Raw genomic sequence first — 11218 nt, 5'->3', positions numbered from 1 at the left:
TATATAAAAATAGTATTTATTCAACGTTATTATACAATTTGTTAGTTCTGTAAGCAGAGATATTAATCTCATAATATTATCGTACCACTCATCAACATATTACATTATTTCAGCACATTAGAATATCGTTAACTTATGAACGGTTGCATTTTCAGTTAAACAGAGGCATAATTTGTACAATACTGACGACACACAAGTACCATCTTACACGGTGTATACTGAAAACAGAAAAAAGAATCCCGGGTTTTTCTCGGATTTCTTAAATGGACATTTTATTCCTGGTACCGTGACATCGATTACTGGTATTACTGAACCTCTTACCCAGGGTCGATCAGAATTCATTGATTAATTCAAATTAGAAGAGAGAAGTTCAATTTAGTCACAGATTATCCATTGCAGCTGTCTTCTATTAATGATCGACTAATAATTTAACAAAACATGGGCTACAAGAATATCATTTTGTTCCATTCGTTTAAATTTTTTTAATTTACAATAATAAATCAAAAAACCAAAGCAAACAGAGTTTCTGTGGGCGATGAATCTGATTTGATTTTTTCGAATTCGAAATTATTGAAAGTGAATTTTGCGTTAGTTAAATAAAATTTTGATGAGTACCCTGAGGTACCAGCAAATTTCCAGATTTTTTCCAGTAATTTCCGGAGTGTATATACCGTGTTATCTAGTATTTGTTTAAAATAGTGAATAAGTATGCATGTATTTAGTGTGTATATCAATTATTCTTAAATACGTATTTATCACAGCTCAGTAATGACCACATGCATACTTGTTGGGTGTTCATCAGGCTATATCTACATTTTGAGCGATATGTGTCACGATTATACATTAATATCAATTTTCGTTACATTTTAGAGAAAAAAAGTCATACAGCGAACCAAGACGTAAACGATTAATTTGAATAAAATAAGTGTTGACGAAAGTAGTGGCAATATATTCAATATAGTCCTAAAATTAAAATATAATACACAAGAACTAATTTACAAACTAACGTTGACTGGATTATAGTCATTTTACACAAATAAAAGTTATATGGATGTAATCTGCAGCCATGAATTCTCTACTACATCTTACAATTAACAATACAAATTGATCTAAGACAAAATAAAACAAGTCCAGTTATAACTTTTTGGCGATAACACACTAAAAATTCATAAACAATATCGATTAGTGAAAAACTTCTCACATTTTACCGAGATATTACATTTGCTGCTATGAGTAAAAATACGTCAATTGATAAATTATAATTCAGCAGTAAACAAAAAGTGCTTAAAATTTACATTATAGGAGAAAAAACACGAGTACTTTAGGCCATGTCATGAAACAGGTCCAAATTATTGAAACCCTTCCGCGTTTAATAATAAATGTAGCTATAACAGTGGGGTTGTTTAGTTTGTACAAATAAATAAAATAGTTTCATTTGCTATCTCATTTCCTACCTTTTTACGTTTTTGGAGTATTCAGTGGTGTTCTATGGGTTACCTGCAAGGGGACAGAAAAAAGATCCTCCCATGGTGGCTGGATTGAATTTATAACAGTTTCAACTGCGCCTGACGATACAAATTCAATGATCCACGTTTCTTCTGTACCAGCTACCTCATCCAAATAGCTCAGAGTCAATGAAGTGCCATTGTGTTCCTAGCAATTTGAAGTGTCAATCTCATGAATATGATGTATTACAAAGTAATGAAAAATAAAGTATTGCATGTGCTTGCCAATGAATGAAATTTTATTGGTGTAAGTAATGTACTAACCACTTCAATGAGATTGCTCATTGCCTGTTCAGCTACAATTACAGGTTTTTCCGAACTTTGGGGTATCAGCCACTGCATATTGTCCTCCATTACCAACAATGTTGACATCGTCACTAGCAATCCGGCAACTTTAATTATTGTATTTTGATTTTCATATTTGATTGTACAGCGAGAAAATAAAGCGAGCAAGCGAAGTGCATCCCCATCCTGATGACTCTTGGAAAATTTGAGGAGATCGTTTAATCGAGAGGTGCAATGTTGCGGAACCGAGTATTTGACTTCACAGCTATCCGGCAATAACAAGTCTGTGAATCAAAGATATTTATCCAAGTCATTATTGACTAAGAGTTTTCTAATTCTATGCAGATGTTGGTTGGACTCATTTTAATCAAAAAATATTTTTAACACAAATCATCACTATAAAATACCGATTGGCTTTGTGTTACTTAGCATTTAAAGAGTTCAACAAGGGGCTTAGTACCGGTGAGATATGACAGGAAGTTTGACGTCCTTTGAAAATCTTGAAGAATACACACTAGAGTTGTATTTGATGATGCCTCTTCAAGTGTACCAGGTTGATAAAAATCAACTAGAATTCCCTGTTTAAAAGGTAATGGAGCAAATGTCCGAAGTCTATCCATTGTCCAGCTACATTCTTTTTGTAGCCATTTCTGAGGATCTTCTCTGTTGGTGATGAAAAATAACACATTTAGATTTACACCCACTAAATAGAATAGAACGAAATGGATTTAGAGTTGATTATTGTTTACATCTTCATGTTTCGTCTTTTTATTTTCTAACAAAATGGCTTTTTCTATCCGTCAAATTTGCCATGAGATACAAAGCTGAGGTTAAACTTACCCTTCGGGTCCAATAATCTTCAAGAGGTAAACCTTAGAAGTAGATAAAATAAGACATCCTGGAATCGTTCTAGACATATCTTTTGTTAATATGTCTGCCTGCAGATGTAAGCAGAGGAAATTAAAGAAAATCATCCGAAAATTCAATGGCTTTACAAATTTATGAACGAACTTCATTACTCACTTTAAGAAGAAGAACGAGGTCTTCTTGTGGATGTTCGAAAACATGCAGAATAATGTGGAGCTTTACTCTATGATCAATGCTGCTATAATTTGTATACGAGTACTGGATACTACTGCCAACAAATGCTGGATCCGTCTCAGATATGGGTGATGATAATTTACTTGGTCCAATTTTCATACTGGATAACAGTCCTGGATTCAAAATAACACTCGTGATCATATTTACCAAGTTTAACAGTTTTTATTGAACCGTTTTTGCATTTTTCACGTAGTTTCATTATTTACCTATCACACTACCATGTTAACTGGTTTTATTGAACACTTTGGGGTACACTACTTTGCACATACTCTTAGTAATTAGTATTCTAGTTTATTTACCCCCGAGAATAGAACTCAGATTGGTAACAGGTTGAGGAGTTGCGTCTTTTTGGTCAACCATCGTATCTGTTCCATTTCCACTCAATGCGTTTGTAATCAATTTAGTGTTAGACTCTGCAGGCTTTAGACGTTTATTCTCATACGTAGTGCACACGCTATCGGTTAAGGAACCTGTTAGGAAGCATGAGGACATCACAGGGTAGATTATTAATTAATCGATCAAAATGCAATACTCCAATTTATCAATTTGTTCATTCAACGATATTCGACTAGTACTGACCAGAAGAACTGCTTTCGGTCAAACCTGCAGGTAAAATATTCACGTCTGGAATTGTTAACAAAGAAGGAACTACTGCAATTCGTCTCTCTTCTGATGACCTTTTTCTAATCGGCGTTGAGCTGGATCTAGGGGAAATTTGAAATATCAAGTTCATATTTGTGTATTCAAGTTTTAAAGGTGCCAGATGAAATAAGACTACTTTAATGCTATAACTAATAAAAGCTGTATCTGACGTTTGATTTACAATGTGGGATAGCACAAGATGTAAGTCGAAAAATTATTGAAAATAATTTATTGTGACTATAAATCTCTGTACTAACTCCTCGATACTCACATTGAATTTTCGTCCAATACTTCAATACTACTTTGACTTGGATTGCTCAAGATCTCAATATCACTTTCATATTTTTTTGTCACTGTTCCAACTGACGGGGTTGATTCTCTTGAGTCATCTAGACTAGTTGCTGAGCCTGTGTTTAGAAAAATAAGCTGCTTATATTTCCTATTGTGAAATAATTATCGACATTCACACATTGACAGTAAATGTAACACAATTTTTTACATCCGTCACAAAATTTTTCAATTATTCTATGTAATTTTTATAAATATACATCAGGTCTGCTCTTATGTCGTACAGTAATCAAATATTATACGAAAACAATTCTGTTTATAGCTAGGATAGAATAGTATTGCATAATATATGTAACCAAATGTCAAGAATTATCGAAATACTAATAAAAATCAAAACTTTCATCAAAGAATAGTGAACCTTGAAGTTTGACTTCAAGATCAACTTTCAAAAGCAGATTAGATCATCCTGACCAAACCTGGCAACTTTTGTGTGAAACATTTTGCGTGATATGCGGATTCTCAAAATTATGCGCGATGTTGTTACCAAGTATAATGTTGACCATTATTTGACCCATAGAGGTCACGTTGACCCTAGACCTTAACACATATTTGGACGTAAAATTTCACACTCTTGAGAATTCTGGCACCAAAAATAAGGGTTCACATTTGAAAAAAGAAAGTTCATCTCAAAATTACGTTGAAGATGAGGTGGAAGGTCAAATCAAAGGTCACGACTGAATCTGTTGTTAAAAATTACGTAATATTTAATCTTGGTAATTTTTGTTTTAACCGAATCCTGAGAGATTTTTAGGAGTTTCCATACTTTTTCCTCACCCTGTATAAAAGTTTATCTGTCGTATAAAAATTTTTATAAGGCTAATTACTTGAAAAACTGATTAATATGTCATTCTATACAGTAGGCATCATTTGAGCGCTGCTGTGAATTCAGCTGTAAAATCCACAATGTATTCCACAAGCTTGGAAATTATAGCACAGAATAGGGTAAACACACAGCAAAGGAAATTTCTGTTTGAACAGAATTGATTAAATAGAGCATTTTGTTAACATTTTAGGAGTCCATACTTTGAACCAATGTTAACAGTGCCCAAGAAAAAGTGGTCAACTGCTGAAATTATGTTGCATTTAGGCCGAATAATTTTCTGACATGAATGATGTGAACAGTGTTTGACAAACTAATGGTTATGTAATATTGCATAAAAATAACCCTGAGAATTAAAATTAGCGAAACTAAATTGTGATTGTGGTATATTTGAATATCTAAATTGCAAGTATCAGGTTACTATATTAATTAATCAAATTATATTCAAAGCATGTAAGGCAGAGTTGATATTCTAAAAATTAATTCTCTGTTTAATATGTATATACAAATGCCCTGAACCTTTTGGATCATTTTCGACTTCATAGATAAAAGATATTATAAAGATTGTAGAAATAGCAACAGGTTTTATAAAAGTATGCATTCCATAGATACTACATAGTTCCAATGCAAATGCGTATCTTTTGCAGATGTCAGAAGTAAGTTAACTACAATCCAAGCAAAGAAGGAAAGAAAATGTGTGAAAAAATCCGAGGAACCAAGGAAAGTATAATACATGAGGTAGGATTGATTTGGATGACTCGTACAAATGCATAACATTATGAAAAATTGCAAAAGTGACTTTCATTAAAATTTCCCAAGCAACGACACTATTGAAACTGGTGAAATATCTAGCTTTCACATTTATGATCCTAGTAATTCGAGGTAAGCAGCTACCCTAGTCTTCTTGGTAGTAAATATCAAGTGAAAAACAAAGAAACAATTGTCCCTTGCCTCCTAATGTGGATTTGGAAAAAATGTGTCATATTATCGTATTATCTGTTCAAAGCATATATCAAATGTGTGGATACATCAAAATTGATAAGAGGATCGAAATAGAATAGGTATAGTTTATATGCATTTATTCCATTCATTTAAGGATAATTCAATTTTGAATTGAAATAAATATAACTTAAATCAATAAGAACGGGTTGTAGGAATTTTTGTAGTTTGAATGTATCATGGCTATAGGCTCACTGTAATTTTTTCGTTTTTCGTTCTGTTTCTCAGGGCTGCAGAGCTAAATATATATCATCAGTTCAGATATTTATACTATGATGAAGTTTCATAATAATATCTATATCTTAAAATCCCGCAATCATTTAATTTGTGATGTTATTCAAAAAGATGTTTGGAGGCACAAAACATTGACAGATGAACAACTTCAAAGTGGCAAAGTCCAGAAGCGAAGGGCAGGAGGGTGAAATTTAATATGCATTATTATGATTAGGTAGAGCTTACACTGCACTTGGACTTTGGCTTGGGCTTGGGTGTGGAAGTCAGGGTACACCATAGAACTGGGAACAATTTGCATGTCACTTTCCATGGCACCTGCACCAGGGATTAGTAAGTTACATTATGTACTACAAATTAAAAGCACTACATAACAACAGTTTAGGAAAAGTTTATTCTGAAACAACTTCGTAAAAGATTGTCAACTGTGGATCATTTTTGTATGGTATTGCTATGAGAATAAAAAAAACCCAAAGAGAACGTTACAGAAAATTCAGCTAATTCCTACGTAAATCTAACAACACAATATTTAAAAATTATAAACCAATACTGATTGTGAGAAAAAAAATGATAAGCAAGATACTTCAATTCTCAATTTTTGCAATTCTGCTAGTGAAAAAGTTAATTGGTTATAAGAGTTTTGTGCACAAAATACTGGCTATCTTAAATCAAAGCTTATCAGTTCGTGTATGAAAGACTCACCAATACTCGAATGAGATTCTGAATGTTGCAGTCCTATATCACTTGGCGGTTCTAGTAAGTGTTCCGGCAATAATTCGTTGAAATCTTTTCCTTTAACAGCAGCACGCTTATCTACTTCTGGAGTCAGAAGTTCATCTTCTTCAATGACAAAACTGCTTCCACATGTAGGGCACTTGGGTCCTTTCAAATCTGAACCAAGTCATAGATTAGCAGAGTTGTTTAAGCACATTTTAATATTTTGAGACAACAAATTAATCCATTTGTTACATTAGCAGTTCCAGCTTTGAAAAGTAAATCCAAAGATAGTCAATTGCACATGAGCTCACCTGATATAAAAACTGAAGCCAATGCTGTACGATCTACGTCCTGCGAGAAATGAGTTGAGCACTTTATGCATTTGTAAACTTTTAATGCTATTTGTTGTCCGTTTATTATTTCACTAACAGTAGCTACCAATTGCTACAAGTACAATTCAAAATAGAGATATTATTATGTATATCAACACAAAGAATTGCTTTATGTTTAACGTTATTAGTACGTGTCTAAGTTATACCTTAGCGTCATTAGGTTCCATGAAATAAGTCCTATATTGTCGATCTCTTTTAGTTGTGTCAAAAATAATATCGACAGTTGTTACATCCCCTCTACCCATTACACAAGAGAGAACCATGTTGGTTGCCCAGCGACATTTTACCCTACCCGTCATTTCATCTTTTTCCTTTATATCACTGTAATATCGAAAATGGTTGAGATTAACAAAGTTAAATAAACAGTTGATTGAAGATAATTCCACCAATTTGTAGGATGATTAACATACTCAGGTGTGACTACCAAAAATAAACGTTCAGTTTCATCTGCAGTCTTCTTTTTCTGCACTACATATAAATCGCCTTTCTCTAAACACAGAAAAATACAGATAGTTGATCAATACTCATTCTGTATTAAAATCGAGTATAAGTAATTTTATTATCTTAATACCACACTGCTTGTATCACAATCGCATTTTGTGTTTAATCATGCACATATAAATTGTGAAATAGACTCACCTTCGTCACCGTCATATGCAGGCTCCGGTTGAGAATGCGTAACTGTGGATACAGAGACAATTTCATTTACAAGTAAATTATTACTGTCCAAAGTTTCTTCGTCTTTCTCATTTGCTACACCAATGGATTCATTGTCATCTTCATCTATTTGCTTAAATTTTGCTTCTATCAAGGGCTCGGCAGTAAGTTCTGTAGCTGCGCTCGAATTATCCAACTTTTTAGAAGCTGAGTCGTTGATTGGTACATCGACTGGTGTATTTGCAGAGGTTTGAGCTGGTTTGTAAGACAGCAGGGGACCAGAGGAGCGTTCCAATCCCATAATATCTTGAACGAATGTCCCAGCCTGCTCATGCAGCCAATCATTTTCACCATATTTTTCACGCAAAGCCTCCACTTGTTTTTTGACATCCAAGTGCTCTGTCGATGCTTCTGTTTCGCAAAGTGTGACAGAATTATTATTACATCATATGGAAAAAGATGAATAAATAATGATTTACACGTTTATATGATTTGCAAATGCGTTTACCTATGTTGGAAATTAAACTGGAATCCAACTTGCCATCTTGTTTACTGTGATCAATATCTGTAATGACAGCGTCTGTTATGTTTCTCTTTTTTCGAGATTTTGGACGCTCGTGTTTCGTTACATCTGCACATTGGCTCTGAGTCAGAGATTCATTGAATATCATTGTCTCGAAAGAAGTTGATGTAACATCAGATCTTATAGAATTCGATAATGATGCTAAATCATCACCAGATACAGAGCGTGTAGATCTGATTGAGAACAATCGATTTTCACTGACAATTTGCTTTTCAGCTTTAGAGAGTGGTACTTGATCCAGTATAAACTAGAACAAAAAGACAACACAAAATCACCATCATATTTTTATAGTATAGATTTTAAATTCATATTCAGAATTGACATGATGAAAATTATGTGAATTTCTTACAAATTAAGTACGTATACTATTTTTTACATTGGAGAAAATTAAATTTCCAGAGAAGTATTTTCCAATAATTTTTTGCAATTAGTTAATATTTTGCATTCCAAGAACATTAATGTTGGTACCTTTATTGTACCAATTAGCATTTAATATAATTTGGTGCATCCAAATATTGGGGATGTTGACACATGTGAAGACAAAGCATATTTAAAGTAGAAGTAGTTGGAAAAACGATTGATCGGACAGGCGTTACGAAGTACATATTGAACTGTGTTCCAGATCGAAGACTCCAAACGTAACAAATAATGAAGACAATTTTTTCTTGACCTTGGTGACTTGTTGACTAATGTTATTCTTGGATATGAAGGTCAGAACTCAAAACACTTTTTTATAGTGTTAAAGTTTCAGCCCTGATGGGGGCCCTCCTCAGAACCAATTTATTTAAACCATCTGTCACGAACAAAAAAAAAGGAGTTGTTAAAAAAAGGAGTTGTTAAAAAAGGGAGTTGTACATTATTTTATTATTTTTGTTCGTGACAGATCGTTTAAATAAATTGGTTCTGAGGAGGGCTCCCATCAGGGCTGAAACGTTAACACTATAAAAAAGTGTTTTGAGTTCTGACCTTCATATCCAAGAATAACATTAGTCAACGTAACAAATAATAATGAAAAATCTTTTATCATACCTTACTATATGCTAGGCTTGGATGCAAATGTTTGATAGAAAATATTCTGTGTCTTTGATGAAAAGCTAGAGGATTTCCTTCCAAGGAAACCCACAAAAGTGCAGACATATTCTCTAAGGGCCACAATACCGAGTGATCTGTCAAGCAGTTATACGACAAATCAAGCTCGGAGAGAGATTCCAATCCCTTGAGTCCTAAAGAAATGTGATTAATATTATACTCATATGAATATCAGCAGAGTAAATATTTCTTCATAAAATCTAAGGTTTTTCCAAATTGTTTATTCACCACTAATGTTCTCTATGTAGTTATTCTTCAATACAAGAACTTGCAAGCTGTGGAACACAGGCTTACTAAATTCTGGTACTGATTCTAATTTGTTATATCCCAAGTTGATTTTTCTCAAATTTGGCAAACAGTCTATTTCCTTTGCCGATGATATTAAATTATGGCTCAGGTCCAACGTTTGCAACCATGGCGCTAGTTCCAGAGACTTATCTATTCTGGCCAATGCATTGTAAGGTAATATCAGAGATTTTAAGGATCCCCATACAAAATCTGCACTCGCATCCCCGCCACAAGCAGCTATATTGGGAGATACAATAAATGCATAAGTATTATTCAATTTATTCTGGTTTCTTAGTTACGATTGCTAATGAGAGGTGTAGAAAAAATTATGTTTTCCGAACATACCCAGCAGTCTTCCGACCGAACCAACACCTCTGCCACCGGCACATACAACATTTTCTAACTGTCCTCTGACCCCTTGCAATCCTCGGACAGATTCAATGCAAACTTTTTGTAGTTCAAGGTATTTTAAGTGTCTAAATTTTGTTATATCGACATTGGTTTTACAATCACTGGGTCTGTGGGTAATTTTCAAGCTGGTCGTTTTCTGTACGATGTCATGGAGAAACTTGAGGTCTCTGAATATGTCAATCTTTGAGCTATTGCATACTCGAAACGATGATTCCAAGTCTTCATTTTCGTCAACAATTAAAGTAAACGCTTCGTTCAAATTGTTCAAAAGCGATGTTGACAAGGATAATTTGCTTGTTGCGCTTAGGACTTTATCACCATTCTGTCGCAAGAGTCTCGCAAGCTCTATTATTTCTTGCCTACCAGGCATATCCCGAGGATTGTATGAAACTGCAGACATCTTTTTACCTACGTTACTCGAATTGTTCAATTGTGCTTTCGTAACCTCGATGAACAGGTTATATTTTTAAAAATATCATTATCTTCACAGGTGGAAAGGAACTTCTGCTACGGAGATAACATCCGTCAATCATTACGGGCTAATACCGATGACAAATTATTAAAAATGCTAGCATACTTGGAAACGATAAAAATTACTATCACCAAATGTCACAACAATAACAATGTAGTCTTTTTAAGTTTTGTTATATAATTCCATAACCTCAAACAACTAATCGTTGCAAAAGGCGGACGTGTCAAATAATTCTATCGTCGCTTGTACGTCATTCGTGACTCCTTTCTTCCCATTCCTAACGAAGTATTATCGCTATTCTACAAAACCACTGTACAGTACTCGTACACCTCTCGGACCTCTCGACTTATTACGGATGGTAGATGGAATGAGGACAATGTCACCTGAGTTTTCAAGTGGAAGTGTCCGCCATAAGGCATCACACTGTAATTCAATAAGTTACCAGAATGGCGCTGATTAGCAGTAAGGGTTCAACCAGAGGATTCTTTGCTGTTAACGTAGTAAAATGAAAATATCTTGAATTCCAAATTTTTTAACGATAGATTTAATCAATGGAACACACAACTTTATTTAATTGAGATTTGAAAATGTCATTTAATAAGTGTTTTGAAAACAGCGCCTCACGTCAACTCGCGGAACTTTTCCATTGGTTCATCCGAAAAGCTGCGCTGCAGCGGC

General features: G+C 34.0%; 1 protein-coding gene across 5 annotated transcripts; it reads right to left on the bottom strand.

The window, feature by feature from the left end:
* LOC124214116 (serine/threonine-protein kinase 11-interacting protein) lies at positions 1 to 10943 on the bottom strand. Of its 5 annotated transcripts, none has more exons than XM_046616140.2 (18): positions 10003 to 10943; positions 9598 to 9894; positions 9310 to 9503; positions 8206 to 8527; positions 7680 to 8108; positions 7451 to 7529; positions 7187 to 7361; positions 6960 to 7092; positions 6634 to 6822; positions 6160 to 6249; positions 3805 to 3940; positions 3471 to 3595; positions 3191 to 3361; positions 2814 to 3004; positions 2631 to 2728; positions 2251 to 2453; positions 1770 to 2074; positions 1 to 1653 (listed from the first exon to the last, which is right to left on the bottom strand). In XM_046616140.2, exons 1-18 carry the CDS (start codon positions 10466 to 10468, stop codon positions 1459 to 1461), a joined length of 3798 nt encoding a protein of 1265 aa, XP_046472096.1. In that variant the 5' UTR covers positions 10469 to 10943; the 3' UTR covers positions 1 to 1458. The 5 variants fall into 5 exon arrangements, with proteins under 5 accessions (XP_046472096.1, XP_046472100.1, XP_046472098.1 ...); XM_046616144.2 differs by having other exon boundaries at positions 1770 to 1882; XM_046616142.2 differs by having other exon boundaries at positions 6960 to 6999.
* Positions 10944 to 11218: the final 275 nt, after the last annotated feature.

The sequence above is a fragment of the Neodiprion pinetum genome, chromosome 3, assembly GCF_021155775.2.
Source record: "Neodiprion pinetum isolate iyNeoPine1 chromosome 3, iyNeoPine1.2, whole genome shotgun sequence".
Classification (NCBI taxonomy): Eukaryota; Metazoa; Arthropoda; class Insecta; order Hymenoptera; family Diprionidae; genus Neodiprion; species Neodiprion pinetum.
Note: the sequence above shows the minus strand (reverse complement) of the source record. Positions and strands in the feature narration are given on the sequence as shown.

Coding starts and splice junctions, on each gene's coding strand:
- LOC124214116 (XM_046616140.2), bottom strand. CDS start 10,468: ATGTCTGCAGTTTCATACAATCCTCGGGATATGCCTGGTAGGCAAGAA. Junction 8,528..9,309: donor CAAGCCTAGCATATAGTAAG/GTATGATAAAAG, acceptor TTTTTGTTCTAG/TTTATACTGGATCAAGTACC. Junction 7,093..7,186: donor TGGAACCTAATGACGCTAAG/GTATAACTTAGA, acceptor TTGTACTTGTAG/CAATTGGTAGCTACTGTTAG.